This window comes from Pinus tabuliformis, chromosome 3_1, assembly GCF_031772625.1.
Source record: "Pinus tabuliformis cultivar Carrire ecotype Pingquan chromosome 3_1, CPIR1, whole genome shotgun sequence".
Taxonomy (NCBI): Eukaryota; Viridiplantae; Streptophyta; class Pinopsida; order Pinales; family Pinaceae; genus Pinus; species Pinus tabuliformis.
In genome coordinates, this window is record NC_142301.1 from 258686247 (window position 1) to 258704520 (window position 18274).

General features: G+C 36.2%; 1 protein-coding gene across 10 annotated transcripts in view; it reads right to left on the reverse strand.

Moving 5' to 3' along the window:
• Nucleotides 1-5933: 5933 nt before the first annotated feature.
• LOC149186784 (UDP-glycosyltransferase TURAN-like) overlaps nt 5934-18274 on the reverse strand; it is a 317893-nt gene continuing 305552 nt past the window's right edge. For all 10 annotated transcript variants that reach the window (XR_016255716.1, XR_016255715.1, XM_089411126.1 and 7 more), the window contains 2 exons: nt 6481-6609; nt 5934-6283 (listed from right to left, as the gene is read on the reverse strand). Coding sequence is in view for 8 of the 10 variants with exons in the window: in XM_089411126.1 (XP_089267252.1) it covers nt 6263-6283; nt 6481-6609 (150 nt within the window). In the remaining 2 variants the exon portion in view is untranslated. The remainder of the gene's footprint in view (nt 6284-6480; nt 6610-18274) is intronic.

Consider the following 18274-nt stretch of genomic DNA (forward strand, 5'->3'; position numbering starts at 1 on the left):
GTTCTAACTTGATAAAGAATACGTTTTAGCCTGTTGCGGTAGGAGCCTTTTGTGTATTGTAGCCTACAAAAAACTTTGTGGGAGTTGGAGCTTCTTTGAGGTAGCAACCTCCTGTAAGTTGAAGCCTACTAAAAATTTGATGTCATAGGGGAGTAGGAGTTTGTCTTCACATCACTTTCAGCCAAAAATTCATGGTTTTCTCCCTTATGGATTTCCACTTAGTAATTGCCAAGCATATATCACTTCGTTACATTCTCCAACACAAAATAGATTGTGAGCAAGCTATAAAGTCCATAAATTTCCATTAGTACAATCATAATGTTTTCATCTCTTTACATTAGAAGAGAAATGAAGTACCACAACTTATCTCAATAGACAATGCCTTCAAGTTGGCATTGGTTGTAGAAGAAATTGGTTGCGATAAGAAAGAATACAACTTTGAAATCCCGTGCACAAGTTTTAATCCCAATCAAAGTTCCAACATGAAGAAATACGAGGCATGCTCTATTTCATCATCAAAATTCGTTAAGGGGAATTAATAACTTCTCTAGTGCTCATCATATCAAGAATGAGATATGATTTCGTATAAAGAAAGAGTGATATGAAGCCAGTGGTCTGATACATTCATTGTTATTTTACATAGTAATATTTTGGGCATTGGGTACCAAGGAAGAAAGTCAACCTTCTCTCAGCCTGAAGGCAAGAGAGAGGTTGTCGATATTAGGCTAGCCCTCAGTATAGACTCATTTAAGAGTGCAACAAATTTACTCTATTCCATAGTGTCAACATGTCAACTTACATGACTTGAACCTAGATGGGGAGGAGAACAACTATTATGCTCCTTTTAAACAAGAACCATTCCACATTTACTTATAGCAGTGAACTAAATGCAAGTGGTCTCTTAGCCAACATGTGCTTGCATTATAAGGTATAATAATGGAGCAATATTTTGTCCCATGCAAGGGTTTCACGCTGATAGATGAAGAGATGTTTCAATTCTTATTTTTTAGGTTGTTTTTTTTCCTTCTTATTCTTCAACCATGCATATTTATTCTTTAGTTCAATAATAACAAAATCCATTTTTTTTGTTGTAGGCTTGTGGGTTGTACACTGCCTTTATCCTATAAACATTAAAAACTATACATTTTGTACTAAATGCCCAACTTGATTATGAAAAACTTTCATCTACTTTCAAATCTATATAACATGTTTCAACTTTGGTTATATCAATCATGTTCACATAGTGGCTATATCGATCTTCAAAAATATGATATTGCAAAACTAAATACAAATTGTAATTCTTCAAAGGGTTTTTGGATGTGAACAAAGGTTTAAATACTTTATCACTGCCATTTCAACAACAACTTGATCTTGATCATGGGAGGACAAATGAAGTTTTTTTCTCTATTACATTTTACTATCCAACTGTTACCCAACAATTAACTTGTAATAGTAGACATTATTGCAAACTACTACTTCAGCAAAAAGATTATATATGCTAATATCATCATCCAAATATAAATAACCAAGAAAATGAAGCTTATGGAATAATGCTTATTGTTGCTATCATAACTCTTGCTCATGTAAAATTGCTCGTCATGTTCACATCAATTGCAAAAGGAGAGACATTTTCTAATATAGGGTCTAGCATTTCCCGAACAATTTAGTAGTTTTTTTGTTTTTTTGTTTTTTGTTTTCGTTTTTTTTTTTTTTTTGTTTTTTTGTTTTTGTTTTGTTTTGTTTTTTTTTTAATTCAAAATGATTCCCATGAACCTATTAGTTGAAATGTGCAACTTTATAAAACAACTCACTTTCTATGACCTTTGAACCTCTCTAATCAATTCATTGTTCAAAAAAGGAAAAATCTAGTATGTCTAACTTAAAAAGGGATCCTAAAAGTTCATCTTGTGATTTGTAACTCATGATGAGTGGAATTTGAAACTCAAGATAAGCTTCACGACACTAAACTCTAATAAGGATTGACAATATTTACCACTGCCAATTTCCATTTTATCAACATAGCTATTTTCTAGACTTTAGATTTCTATAAGTAGTGTTAAAGTTTAATGCATATTTCAAATAGATTGCATCCATTTTTGTTTTTGACATTTCAGGCCAAACTAGTGTGGTCCACTAGTAAGAAATAATTGATTTGTATATATTAGCAATTGAGGAGGAGAATATGTATTTATGTAGCATTCTTTTCCAAATTTTGTCCTAATTGTTGAAGTCATTTAGATCTATGGGATATAAAATTGTTGTTAAAGTAAGTTAGGATTTTGCAATAAGATATTCCATCATGAATATACTCTAAGGACACATAGGTGGAGGCTTTGAATTTGTATTTGTATTAGCCCCAAAAGAGATAAATAAGATTGAAACCTCCTACAGATAGGTATAATACAAGAAAGTTGAGGGGACATGAAAACAAATTACTATTTTATTATTATTATTTTTAATGTTGCTTTAGCAAAGGTAAATGTAAGATGCATCACATTTTGAGCAAACTTGCATTGTAACATCACTTAAGTGCCCAAAAAAGGCTTCCCTTTTAGGAAAAAGCACTTTGACATTACCAAAGTGACAACTGCATAAGCAAATTGTCAACAAAGCATGTTGATATGATTTTTAATGATTTTCTTGTTGATGTAGATTCCTAGCTAGAAGGATGAGTACTCAACACAGTAAGTGCTTGAAATTGCAATGTTTAAACATCACTTTATTTTTGCCAATATAAACAATATGGACAAAGGAATGTGTGGTCAAAATTGTGATGTTTAAACATTGCTAGAGCGACACCGCAATGAAAAACTTAGTAATATTATAATGCTTTTCTAATTTACAAATCAAAAACACATATCACAAAAGCATCACTTATAGACCCAGAAATGTAGTTGTGTGCCATTGTTAGTGTATCTACTTTCAAAACTTTGCTTAGTTGGGAATAGTTCAAAAATTGCCCTCAATTTTTAGCAACTAAGTTCACTACTGATCCATAAACTGTCGTGGATATTCTATTGGACAGTTCGTCACAACATATATGATAATATTATATTAAAAATATGAGATTCTACACTATTACAGTTTTATTTAATTTCTAGATTTGTAGATATTACTATAATTAGTGCATGCATGTAAAAGTAAATCAAGCATAAAAGTAGAGAACAACAAAATAAGCTCACACACATAAGAAACAAGATTGCTCTCAGGGAAACCCTTTCGAGAGAAAGCTCAGCTGGAAGGTGAGGTCGCTCTGCTCTATTTCTCTGTTTGGAAATATGGTTTCAGATACAAAGTAATGCTTGTGGCCCGTGGGCTGCTACAGTGCACATATCCTCTCTGTGTGTTCTACCTCCTCTCTCTCCTGGCTATCTTTGCTCAGGTATGGAACAAAATGCTCTCGAAAGAATGAAATCTCTCTTCCTCATATTGGCCCAGTTATAACACAATCTGATAGCCTACTAGTGGTCAAGTTTGACTACATAAACTCTTAACTAGAGTTACAAAATAAACTCTTCTAGAGTCTTTTACATCATAAACACGTGGCTAGCCTCTTTTCCATTAATAATGGGGGTTTGACGCGGCATCCTCTCAAACTGTAAGTGTGAAAACATGAAGGTCAACTTTTGAGTGGCATAACTTTTTCATACGAACTCTGATTGACATGCTTGTTGCGCTATTGGAAAGGTCTCTGTGTAGAATTGCATGAAAATGTGTTTCACGAAAGCGACAAAGTTTTACCCCCAAAAAACATCGTTTGATGCCTCAAAACGCTCCTAGAAAGTTTCAAACCCCGTTTCGCCAAACTGGGTCCCACCGGTAAAAATTGGTCCCATGAGCTGATTTCTCCACTTTTTCCACTCCAAATGCATCGAGATGGATAACAAACAATATAATGATCCAATTCGGATCAACTATCATCACCACTAACTTCAACTCTTAGTACCAAGAGTTGTTTGGCAATAGTGAAGACAATAGGTTCATTAAATCACTAAATGGTTTCAATAATATGACATGGCTCTTATAATTTAGCATTGGTATTTTACTTGCATATGTTATTTGACACCTACCATCGAAAAAAATATTTAATGGTCAAAGCCAAGTCCAGAAAATTTCAGTATATTATGAGCGTGCTTCATTCGGAATGCTCACTAAGTAATTTTGAGGGGACTTTTATTTTAGTTGCCCTAATATCATAATGGATTTTTTATGTTTAAGACATTTGAATTTAATATTTCTGGTAAGCAAATATACAATTAAGTTCAATTGTAACCTACCCATTCAACACAATGGATACTAAACCCAATATATACTGATACTGCAAACATACACTATATAACAACAACAATAGTGTTCAAAATAATAATGACTGAAGTCAAGATTATATACAAATAGGATGGTGTCAGTACCAGATGAACACCTAGCTATATAGAACGAGATGTAGTGGTATATGAAGGTTGGTTGATTACATGACATTCAAAAAAGGAAAACTAGGGAAGCAATTTAATTACAATTTTTTATGCATATTTTTACCCCTTTGGTAGTGGAAAGGAATGTAATTTATTTGTTTCATTTTTCCTGTGTGTGCTTAATAGAGTAATTATGGTGCATAAACATTAATTATATAAGAATTGCATGTCGATGTTCAACCATGTGTAATGATTTGCGTTATATATGTAGTTAAAGTGCTTTTGAAAAAACACTCAAAGAAACACAATAGGTTAGAGTATACCCTAAAATTGCGGTGTTTGTCTATTACAACCTTTGATTGTGGATTACATAGTTTGAAAATTCATTGATGTTCAGGCCATTTGTTTGGATGAGATTGACCTCCTCTCTGATTTGGTGGCGGATACTAAGGCCAGTTATAGAGAACTTTCTCCATCACTTTTTTTTTCAAAAAAAAAAACTGGATAATTCTATTATAGAAAAAATACTAGTACATATACCAAAATTTTCCAGAAGTTGCAGCATTGTGGAATATAGTTCAGATACTATAATGCTAAAGTAAGCACGAGAAGCAAAAGAAATGCAACTACATTCAAAATTATATGCAACTACATTCTCAATTTAATTATATGAAAAAAATGGGTAAAAACATCTAACACAAAAACATTGCAACATGCCTAAAACTTACTTAATACCATGACAATATGTTCAACTTTGACCACACGACCTTCCACTTCCAATCGTAGAGTACCTAGTACCAACGCCCATACAGGCATATATTAAACTATATATATAATATAATATAATTGTGTTTGTACCTAGTACCAATTCCCATGGCAGAGACAGAAAAGATCAATAATGTAATTTTGTTTTAACAATTTTACCTTGATAGATAACCTTACCGCATAATGTACATTGTCCATGATTGGACTTCTCTTTTTATATATATATATATATATATATATATCTTGTCAAAAATCGAATATTTTATCGAATCCTATTTATTTGACTCTGGCATTTTTTACTCAAGTTATTCCTAGGTTGAATTTTACTCAAGGTTTTAACGGTAGGAATATTGTACAAGAAAATTTGTGATGCATACCATGCTCACAAGCTCCTAGTAACTGTTGAATGTCTGAGTTGAATGGATAAAACTCCCTCAACTATATCCGTCCACCACGTCATACATTATCGCCATTTTCCCTCAGTGACTTCCGTCCACCATGTCATACAATATCACCATGTTCGACTGATACTAATCTGTTAAGGACGTTGCTTAACTGATTCTATTTGTATTACCAGGGCATCCTAACATCTGATGGATCGCTTTAAACTATACAAAGAAATGACCCTAACATGTATAAAGCAACATATTACTTAATTAATCAACCCAAAGGATGTTCAATCTAATGACGAATGAAAAAGGTGATACGATGTCTGAACATCTACAGTGTGTTCTGCACAAGGAAAACATCACAGCAATGTTCCCCATGACAAACACAAGAGTTCCATTTTTCCCATTATGGAATTTTCATTACACAAAATTGTTCAGAAAATTGTACGCATCAGTCGACAAATCACACTAAATGTTCTTTCAGCAATCTTTCCAAGCTGAATTTTTGTAAGCTACAACTCTCTGCTTCTAAACAAGAAAATGGTAGTGTTCAAAGTAAGGGGTGTGGCAAAGGCTTAAAAGAGTAAATATAATGGTATGCAGTATTACAGACTTCTCACAGTAAATATTGCCGTGTTCACTTTAAACGGGTTTGTAGAGTTTTCGCTACCTTTGGTCTTTATAAAGTAAGAATCTTGATCACAGTCTTCTGTTCATGACCTACACCATACAATTAAAAAGAAATATATTATAGCATGATACAGAACATTTACCCAACTAAATACCCGTGTAAAATAATAATCGTCAACACGTCCAGCAACTAGAATTACATCAAATTTATGGTATAGTTTGTTCTAGGCATTCCAAAAAAATGTAGAAATAATGCATCTTCAATGGCTTAAAATGGTTGACTTTACCTCTGTGACAAGAGGCATGACATGTTCTTCCCACTCACTGGCCCATTTTGCAGCTGATCCAGTTGCAAGAGCCCCTCTTCTTAGCGAACTCAGTAAATCACATGAGCTTGGAAACCCCTTAAATAATTCCTGCACAATGTCGAAAAAACCATATCTATTTTATGTGAGACATTATCATTGTCGGAATGGAAAGAATATCCCATTTTTCACATGATAGAAAAAATCAACATAATTCTTATAACAAATCCACATGAAAAAAGCCTATACGAATTGGCTAATAAAGAGGATTGGGTGCAAATTTCAGAATTAAATTCTTAAATTTTAAATGATGCCAAACCTGTAGAATCTAGACCACCGTGCTACTAACCCTGCCATACATTTTGCCAACCCAGATTCTTATCCATGGCACCTAAGTCCAAAGGTAAAAGGCCTCTTGATATGGCATGGGAATATTGTGTCCGGGTGGTAACCCTGCCATACATTTTGCCGACCCAGATTCTTATCCATGGCACCTAAGTCCAAAGGTAAAAGGCCTCTTGATATGGCATGGGAATATTGTGTCCGGGTGGTTCCAGATGATGACTGTTGACCACAGTTTGTCAACAGTCCGAGAGAGAAGTGTACAAGTGGAGAAATTTTTTCAAAGATTAAATTCATCAGTTTGTAAACCCAATTTTTGAAAAATCTATTGTAAATAATGCTAGTATGACCATTTAATTATGTAACGACACTTAAGTAATCCTACGAATTTTTGCAAAGTATTTCATCTTACGAATTTTTTTAACCTCCCCGAATTATGTGTGTTTGTAAATTCGCATAATCGGCAGAGTTTTTCTTCCAGCTATAACCCCAAAGCTAGGGTGGGATTTTTTGGCAATGTCTTAGGTGAGTCCTAGTGTTGATCAAGTCTATTGTAAAAGTGTGTTTATGAATAATTCTAAGGCATGATCCTTCATAATTAGAACATCATGGCTAAATTATTTTATTGTAAGCACACTTGGTTTCATGCTAGATCATATTGTGTCGCAGAATTGGATAATGCCTTGAGGGTCTGGGCTCAATGTGTATTTCCCCTTCTAAGGGTTGAATTAAATTGTAATATCTTGATGTAAGAAATATTTTAGGTCTTTCGCAATCAGACACCATGTCTAAAATATTTGAGGGTGAAAAAATAATTAAATCCCCTTTAGAATCAATCAAATAATTTTTCTGGCAAAATTAATTAAAAATCCTAAGCCAAAAATTTAACTAATTTTGAGTCAAAATATAATTATAGAGAAATTAATCTCTCCAAGTGGAAAATAATAAAAAAATTCATGGGTAAAAAAGAATCAATTTTTGGAGGTCCACCACCAAGGGAAAAATGAATATTTTAAGAAAATTTGAGCCCTTGGACCTTAGTGGTTAAGTCAAACTAAATTTTTTGAGGAAATTAATCCAAAATATTAATTTTTAGATTAATGAAAAAAATGGTTTTTAAGATAAATTCGATTTTTTTTCAGCAATTAAAACTAGAGCGTAGAGATTAAAAGAAGATCAAGTTATTTTTGACGAACAAGATTAATTTGACGAGGATCAAACCAACTAGTCGTTATTTTCCACTTGGAGGGGTTTTTTGTATATAAGGAAGCTATCTAGCTTCTATTTCCCATCTTTGGGTGGAACAATTTTCAATTGATGTACTAAATTTCTACTCAGCTAAAATTATTTTTCTCATAATAGAAAGACTTTGGGGTTTTAGTTCGTGGTGTTCTTCTATCTACTGATACGTGGTATGTACTAATTTATTTGTTTATACTCTATATTATGCTAAATATTGCAATTGTTATTTCATTTGTCGGTGATAAGAAGAAACTGTTATTGAAACGCTTTTGTCTCCCAAGAAGCTTCTTCTTTTGGTAAGTCCTTCCACTTGATTAGGTATTCTTTGATTACTCGTGATCGCAGCTTCTTTTCCCTGATGGAGATGATACCTTTTGGCTCTAGAATAACCCTTCCTTCGTCATCTAAAGTTGAAAGTGTTGTTTGCGCTGATTGATGTTCACCAAGTGCACTTTTAAGGCAGGATACATGGAAAATGTTGTGAATGTGACTTTTACCATGAAGGCTTAAACTATATGCTACTTTGTTGATCTGGTAGGGTCCATAAAACCTTGGTGCCAATTTGTTTTTTCCCCTTTTTTTTAAGGAACATTGCTTGTAAGGTTGGAGTTTAACAAATTTCCTCTCAGTTCTATTTCAGTCAGCTTGCTGCTTCATATGATTCCTTGCATTATTTAGACTTTCTTTTAGAGTTTGGATGACTTTTTGGGTTTCTTCTCACTGGTTTTTAACAGCTGCAAGCTTCGTCTCGATGATAGAAAAGTCCTTCCATTTCGGAGGTTCATAACTGTACAAAGCTTGAAATGGAGTCATTTTCGATGACATGTGGTAAGTGGAATTGTACCACCATTCAGTGAGATGTAACCACTAAACCCACTTATTTTCTTTGTCAGTGGCACAACGTAAGTAGGCTTCTAAACATTTATTGACAATTTCTGTTTGGCCATCCGTTTGAGGATGGTAAGCTGAACTCATGTTGAGGTAGGTTCCTATATGCTTGAAGAATTCCTTCCAAAACTTACCCTTAATTGGCATCTCTATCACTCACAATGACCTTGCGAAATCCATGTAATTTGTAAACTTTTTTGCAAAATATCTCAGCGATTTTTTTTGCTCAGTCCGATTTCCTCATTGCAATAAAGTGAGCATACTTGGTGAGTCTGTCGACTACTACAAGAATTTTATCCTTACCATCAGACATAGGTAAACCTTCAATAAAGTCCATTGATATTTCCTCCCATTTCTGATTCGGGATGTTTAAGGGATGATGTAGACGAAGTGTCCTAATATTTTCATTTTTATTCCTCTAGCATTTATCGCATTCTGCTACATATTTTTTAATATCATTACTCATTCCCTTCCAAAAGAATGATTGGCGTGCGTTATAGTAGGTTTTAAAGAATCCTACATGTCCGACTGACAGTGAATCATGCAACTCTTTGAGAACCTTGGTTTTAAATTTGGAATTTGCATTCAGATAAATTCTTCCTTTGTACCATAGAATATCATTTTTCCATTCAAATTTTGAAATCTGAAGAAGATGATTGATTATAGCACTTGTTTATGGATCTTTTGCATATTCACTTCGAATCTCATTAAGCCATTCAGGAACAACCACTGAAACTGCAAGTAACGATGGTTCTTTGTCTTTCCTCGACAAAGCATCAGCTACTACGTTATCTTTCCCTTTCTTGTGTAATATATCCATGTCAAAGGTAGCGATTTTTTCTATCCATTTTTGTTGTTCTGTAGATAGTGTTTTCTGCTGGAAGAGATGTTGAAGACTATTATGATCTGTTCGTATTAAGAACTTACTTCCCAAGAGATATTGTCTCCATTTGGCTAATGCATGCATAATAGCAAGCATTTCCTTGTTGTATGTAGACTTGAGACATTCTTGCTTATTGAGCTTCCTGCTTTCAAACGTGATTAAGTGACCATTCTGCATTAGTACTGCTCCTATGCCAAAACCTGAAGCATCACATTCAATTACAAATGGTTTTGAGAAGTCTGTAGTTGCCAATACATGGGCATTATAGATAAATTCTTTCAAGTCTTCAAAACACTTTTCTACTTCATCATTCCATCAAAATGAGTTCTTCTTTAGAAGGTTCGATAGGGGTGTGGTTATATGGGCATAGTTTTTAATAAATCTTCGACAATGCCCGATCAATCCTAAGAATCCTCTTATCTTGGAGATATTAACTGGTTTGGACCATTCCCTTATAGCCTTGATCTTATTAGGATCTACTTTTACTCTTTCTTTGGATATTATATGTCCGAGATATTCTACTTCTTCCTTCTCAAAAGTGCATTTGGACTTCTTGGCATAGAACTGATGTTTTTCTAATACAGTAAGAACTTGTTCCAAATGTTGTAGGTGCTCCTTCCATGTTTTACTATAAATTAGAATGTCATCAAAGAATACTAACACAAACTTCCTTAGATATGGACGGAATAGCTCGTTCATAGTAGCTTGGAATGTTATGGTGCATTGGTTAAACTAAAAGGCATTACTTTAAACTCGTAATGACCCTCATGTGTTCAGAACGCAACTTTTGTTACATCTTCCAACCTTATTCTGATTTGGTAATACCCTGACCTTAAGTCCAATTTTGAGAAATATTTAGCTACACGTCGTTCATCCAACATTTCCTCGATCAAAGGAATTGGAAACTTGTTTTTAATTGTTATTTTGTTTAGTCCTCGATAATTGACGCATAATCTGAACAATCAATCTTTCTTTCGAACTAATACAACTGGAGCAACCTACAGAGTTTTACTTTCTGTGATGATGCCACACTTTAAAAGATCTTGGACTAATCTCTCAATTCCTTTTTTTGATGATGTGGATATCGATACGATTTGATGTTGATGGGATTTGATCCTGCTTTGACTTCTATTGTATGCTCAATTTCTCTTTTAGGAGGCATCTTCATCAGAAGGTCTTGGAATACTTTTTCATGCTTTTGAATTAGCTCTTGGACTTTTGGTGCTTCTTCGTTGACCAGATTCAAAGTTAACATTTCTAATTGATGACACTGTACTACATAAGTTGGTGCTCCCTTCCGAATCATTTTCATCATCTAGGATGATGATACAATTTGGTTCTCAGGTGGTTGGAACCCATATAACTTGTATTTCTGCCCTTCCCATTTAAATTTTATAAATTTCTTTTGATGGTTGGCAGACTAAGTGCCTAGGGTTTGTAGCCTTTGGATACCTAAGACCACATCCACTCCTAATGGTACAGTGTAGAACGAAGATTCGAGATTATAGTCTTGAATTTGCAATTTGACTTTATGGCATTTCCTTCATTTTCACTTTTCTTACTGTCAGCTAACATAACCTTCATGTTGGGCATGGGAAATGTGAAAATGTTGAGTCTTTTCGCCATGGTTGAGTCCAAAAAATTGTGGGAGCTACCGGTATCGATCAAAACCATTACATTGTTCTTCTTGATATGTCCTTTTAAGTTTAATGCTTGGGGGTGTGATATACTTGTCATAGCCGATAATGACGTGGAATGCTCTCATCATTTGGTTCTGGAGAAAATTGTGGGGAATCTTCGATTTCTTCTATGTCCAATTCATCACTGTCTGAATCATTAGTTGCTTCACATTTATACATGTTTTTGGTCTCTTTTCCTTTATCACATCTGTGTTTTGGGTCCCATTTTTCTCCACAACATCTGCAGTTACCTTCTTTCATTCTTTGCATTTCCAAATTAGTTTTGTCTCCTTCACGAAGATGTGGTGGAACATATTTTTTGTTATCCATGTTCGCAGCTTGAGAAAATATTCGTCTCGAATATACTCTTTCAACCTTCGGCCACTACATTTTTTTGTGTTTCTTTTCAGCAGCTTTTGCCTTATGTCTAGCTACTTCTATAGAAGTGATGTCATGAAGCTCGAGCTCAGCCTAGAGATGGGGTTTAAGTCTTGTGGTGTACGATTGAATGAGACGAGTTTATAATAATCCACGTACTCGCGTAGCTAAAGTTTCCCATTGTCGAGTGTATTCATCCCCATCTCTTTTTTGTTGCAATTCGGTGAGTGCTGAGAAGAACTCTTCTTCCTTGACACCTTGGAACCTTTTAAAGAACACATTTTTGAATTTCCTCCAACTGATAGCAAGTGTCGTCTTTTTCCACCACATATACCAATTATATGCTTCGCCTTCCATTTGCATGGAAGCATGCCTGATCTTTTCGTCATCATTGTCAATACTGTAAATCTCAAAATATTCTTCTGCTTTATTGAACCAAGCAATGCTGCATTTTTCGTTACCGTCAAATTTGGATAGCTCAAGTTTTTCTCTTCATTGATATGTAGCTATCGACGGAGCGAAGGGTATTTGATTTGAAAACAACATATTGGTGTATGGATTGCAGAGCTGCCTATTTTGAAAATACATGTTACTATTTTCTTGATTAGGCGTGGAAGATGTCTTTGGAGACTCGGGCTTCTCATGTGAGTCTAACGAGTTTGATGAATCTGGAGAATTGAAATGTTGAGTAGCTTCATTATTTTGGGGTATTTGATCGGGTGTAATCTTCATCCTGTCACAAATACAGGTCAACATCACCATTGCTTGATCCACCGTAACTGAAATGTTTGCCTGATCATTTTTAAATTCAATCTCTTGTTCTGCTCGAGTTGACTCTCTATTCTCTTTGTTGTGTCCTGGAGCCATAGTTTTTGAAACCGGCCTAGCCAACCAGTTACCGGTCTAACTGGCCGGTCAGCAGGGCCACTGGTTGGAACCGGCTGAAAAACCCGGTTAAGGAGGCCGTTTGGCGAGAATTTGGTCCTAATTGGTCAATTTAGGATGGAACTGGCCGGTTCCATCCTAAACCGACCGATTAGGACCGGTTAGGGAAAATCGGCCAGTTTCGTCCTAAACCAATCGATTAGGGCCAAATTCTCGCCAAACAGCCTCCTTAACCGGGTTTTTCAGCCGGTTCCAACTGGTGGCCCCGCTGACCGACCGGTTAGACCGGTAACCGGTTAGCTAGGCCAGTTTCAAAAACTATGGCTCTAGGCTGGTTACCTACCATGCCCGCCTAGGACCCACAGAGTGGCTTTTCCAAGGTAGTTTAGGGGTTTTGGAGGGAAATTAGGGGTGCTTTCCCTACAAAAACACCCTCTCCAAGCCTTTGAGAGGCCCCTCTCCCTCTCATTTGTCTCACACATCTCATTTGGAGTGTTTGTGAGTTTGCTTGGGAGCTTGGAGAGTGTTGAGTTTTTGCTAGAGTAGTCATCTTGGAGTTGGAGTTGGAGCTATTTTGGAGATAGTTTGTAGCTGTCAGTGGAGTCAGCATCTTCAAGAGGAGGCTAAGGAAGCTAGTTTGCATTTCCAGGTAAGGATTTTCACTTGAAAATTCCTCATTTGACTGTTGTCCATGAATTAAATTTTTTTATGTGTTATAAATTTATAAACTTCTCACTTCTATCATCTATGCTATCAAATCTCTAGTTCTATGCTATCAAATTTTGTAGCCTACATGTGCATTTGTTTTCCTAAATTTAGCTTTGGTTTTCCATGTTGCTTAGCTGCAATTTTTTTTTTTTAATGGCAGATTTCTTTGCAAATTGTAATTATTTCAAGCAAACATGGCTCCAAAAGGAAAGGACAGTGCATGGGCTCATTGTGATGTAATTGATGGAAAAATGATATGCAAATTATGCCATAAATCTATTGGAGGTGGGGGTATTCTTAGATTGAAACAACACTTGGCTGGGATAAGAGGCCAAGTAACGCCATGTGGTGCACCAAATGCAATGTTAGGTCCTATTAGGGCAGAATACATTTCCAAGCTTGAAAAGTTTTATGAGGATAAGGCTAGGGAGAAGGTCATCCAAGATGACATTGCAAGGAAGAGGGAATTATTAGAAGCCATGAAAGAGAGTGAGTATGATGATTATGAGATTCAAGATTCAACTTCTATCCCTTCCACCAATGACCCCTTTACTATGTTCATCCTTCTTGTGGCCAACCATCAAAAGGAACAAAGAGAACAAACATCCAAAGTTTTTTTCTCATTTTTTGCCAACATTGCCTCTTCTAATCCCACTTCCTCTCAGCCAAGTCATCAACCCACTTTGGATCAACATTGGAAAAAACAATGCAAAGAAACTTCTCATCAATACATTGCTAGATGGTGGTATGATTCAAATATCTTATTTAATGTTGCTCGCTCACCTTATTACCAAGCCATGTGGGACTCTGTTATAGCTGCAGGAAAGGACTTCAAAGGCCCTAGTATGCATGACTTGAGGGGAGCTCTTTTGCAAAAAGAGATATCTTCCATTGATGATTATTTGGTTGAGTTTAAAGATTCATGGCTCAAAACAAGTTGTTCCATCATGTCAAATGGATGGACCAATGGAAAGAACCGCACTATCATTAATTTCCTTGTTTCTTGCCCTCAAGGAACCATGTTTTTGAGATCAGTTGATGCATCTGATAAGGTGAAGGCTAGAGCCCTTCTATTTGAGCTTTTGGATTACATTATTCAGGAAGTTGGGGAGCATAATGTTGTGTAGGTCATCATCGATAATGTCTCAAACTATGTTCTTGCTGGTAAGATGCTTGAGTCCAAATATAAGACCATATTTTGGACTCCATGTGTTGCACATTGCATAGACCTCATGCTTGAGGACATAGGCAAAGTGGAGTGGGTAAAAAACATTGTAGAGCATGCCAAGTCTATTACAAAATACATTTACGACCACTTATGGGTATTGAGCCTAATGAGGAAAAACACTGGGGGTAAAGAGCTTGTTAGGCCTGCAATTATGAGATTTGCAACTCACTTCCTCACGTTGCAATGTCTGAATGGTCAACATATAAACTTGCAGAAAATGTTTTCTTCTGAAGAATGGTCTGAATCTCGGTGGGCTCATAGACAAGATGGAAAAGACACAAAAAAGAAAGTGTTTGACAATTCTTTTTGGAAAAGGTTTGTAGAGCTTGTGAAAATTACTGAGCCCCTTGTTAAGGTGCTAAGGATGGTGGATGGGGAAAAATTGGCCATGGGCTACATTTATGAGGCTATGGATCAGGCAAAGGAGAAGATACGGGCAGCTTACAAGGACAGCGTAGCTAAATATGGCCGTATATGGGAGATCATTGATAACAGATGGAAAATCAACTCCATCGTCCTATACATGCAGTTGGGTATTTTTTGAACCCAAAGTATCATTATAAAGATCAGCTAGGAGATTTGCATGATGGCGAGGTCAGAGCTGGATTGATTGATTGCTTGGAGCACATGGTCCCTACCCATGCAGACCAATTGGAAATACATAGACAACTTATTGTTTTCACTATGGCAGGTGGTACCTTTGGCAAAAACTTGGCAAAGATGGCAAGAGATGTGGATCAACTAGGTAAGCAATTCCAATTTCCAATTTGTTTTTCTTTTCAAGTTAAAATTGTTTCTGTTCTTTACAGTTCAAATTATAAACTAAGTTACTAATTAATGTCTTTTTCTTTACAGCACATTGGTGGGAGTCATTTGGTGGCCAGTGTCCTCAATTGCAAAGGTTTTCAATTAGAGTCCTCAGCCAAACTTGCAGTGCTTCAGGTTGTGAGCGCAATTGGTTTGTTTTTTAGCGCATACACACGAAGAAGAGAAACCGTTTGGAACAAAAACGGTTAAATGATCTTGTTTTCGTGCAATACAACCTTCGACTGAGGAGGAACCAAGTGATGAACAAAACACCTGATCTAGATCCCATTGTGTTAGGCGATATTGATCCAACATCAAAATGGGTGGAGGAAACTGAAGATCATGTGTTTGACGTTGATTTTGATATCGACATGACTTTAGCGGGGGATGAAGCAAATTTTGAGGCGGCATCAGAACCAGAATCAGTAGCGACATCGAGGAAAGGCAAAGAACCAATGGAAGGCACTATTCGTGTAGGTCAACAAACTCGTGCTTCCATTAGGTCCACTTCTATTGTTATTGGTGGCATCGTTACTGAGGTTGCAGATCAGGTTGAGGCATCCTCAAACTCTGAACCAGATGATGTCTATGTAGCTCTTGATGATGATCCTGTCGCTAGTAGTGGTGATGAAATTGATGATTGATCATGTGTAAACTCTAGACTTGTAGTAGGCTAATGGCCTCATAGCTTGCAGCATTGTTTTTGGACTTTATAGGCCATTTAGAGCCTCATTGGTCATGTATTTTGCTATTTTGTCGATGATATGCATTGCACTCGGTGCCATTTTGATTTATTCACCTTTACATGGTATATAAATGAGCAAACTATGCATATTTTGTCTCTATTGGCTTGGAATCACGGTTTTAAATATTAAAAATAGTTTTGTTTCATTAAAAATTAATTATTTAATGTATTTTTCTAAAACCGGTTCGTTTAGACCAAACCAGTCCCGGTTAGAATGGTTCCGATCGGTAAACCGGTTCATTAGGTGGACCGGTCCGGTCACCGGTTCCAGTTTTAAAAACATTGCCTAGAGCGCTTCGATTTTTTCGCCATGTTCAATCACCTTAGCCTCAAGATCTATCAATTTTTTATTGAGGTGGAGTGTATTTATCCAACTTAACTCATTTTCTTAACTTTATCCTATTTTTTTTTAAATTAATTGAGTTATATATAGTTATAAACTATATAATAATTAATTAAATTTAATTAATTGAATTATGTATAGTTATAAACTATATAATAATTAATTAAAATTTAATTAACTAAACTTTATAACTATAGTTATCCTTCTTATATATAATCGTAGGAACCTATCGTTCGTGGGAGAGGGGCGATGGAAGTCGAAGGCGAAGGGCACGACGGCGGAAGTCAGGGCAGAGAGGGACAATGGAAGTCAGGGCGGAAGTTGACGTCGGGAGTTAAGGCAGACAGGGACAGGTCCGAACAGATGGGTGACAAAACAGCGTCGGGGTGGAGGGTCGATGGACGGAACAATGTCGGGGTGGAGGGTCGAGTGTCAGCGAGGGGTTAGGGAACAGTGATGGTGAGGGTGTGAGGGTGACGGGGGAAAGGGGGACAGGAAGATTGGAGGGAGCACAGCGAATTGAGGTGGACAAGGTGTGGAAGCGTTGTACAAATAGCGGCAGCAACGCGATCGTGGCTCTGATACCAAATGGAGCAAATCGACTCAGCATTAGACAACAATTATATATATTGTATTAATAAACTTCAATGATGATTTACAGTGTGGGAGGCCTTGGCTTAAATACAGCCCTGGGTGCCTCGTGTTGAATGGGCATGATCTTTGATCATGCCCTTTCCCTAATTAACTAATAGTTATATATCAACTTTTACAAAACAGCTCTAATAGTTATTTCAAGATTGAATAGAGATTTACAGGTACTCTAGCCCTTGGGCTCCAAGTTCACAGCCTATGGAGAAGGGTTGACCTTGTTTGAGCCCTACGCTTTCATTGTGACGAATTATTTTGCAGGAGGGTTTTGGCCATTTATATTTTTCGAAATTATTCATCCATAATATTATTCAAAAAATTCTCTAAATTTTTATTTTATCTTGGGCTACAAAAAATTAATTTGCTAATGAGAGCTAATAATTCTTATTTTGTAAATATTGTACATTTGTAAATAAATTTAACCCTTGTTTTAATTTTGTAGCACTTGGGGTTTTGGGATTTTTTATTTTTTGTATATATTGGGATTTTGGGAATTCTTTTTATTCATTTGTGCAAGTGATTCTTCAAGCCCTCAAAGAGATTGAATTATTTTGTGGAGGAACTAGCCCTAAGGCTAGGGTTTGAAGGGTTTCTTCTTCCAAGCAAGACATTTAGACTTTTTGAGCAAATTAATTAGGGTTTTGAGGTATATCTAGGCATAAGAAGGCAAGCTCTACCCTCTAGCTACCCTCCAAACTCAACGTTCAGCCAAGAGAGGAAAACATTCGGCCTACAACATAATATTTTGGCATTTTTGTGGTGATTTTTGGCATTTGTGGCTAATTTGTGGGTGTTTGCAAGGGTCTGAGTTCCTTCTAAGGCCTCTAAGGCCTAGTCGTGGGCCTAACTAGGCCCTTCCCCTAGTCGTGGCCTCTTTCTCCTCTGCGTCAGCCTTATCTCCCTTGTTTGAGTGAGACGCAACCCTTTTTAGGGCCTCCATCCCTATTTGCAGCCCTCAAACCCTCACGACAACCTCTAGGAGGCTCATATTTGGGTGTCG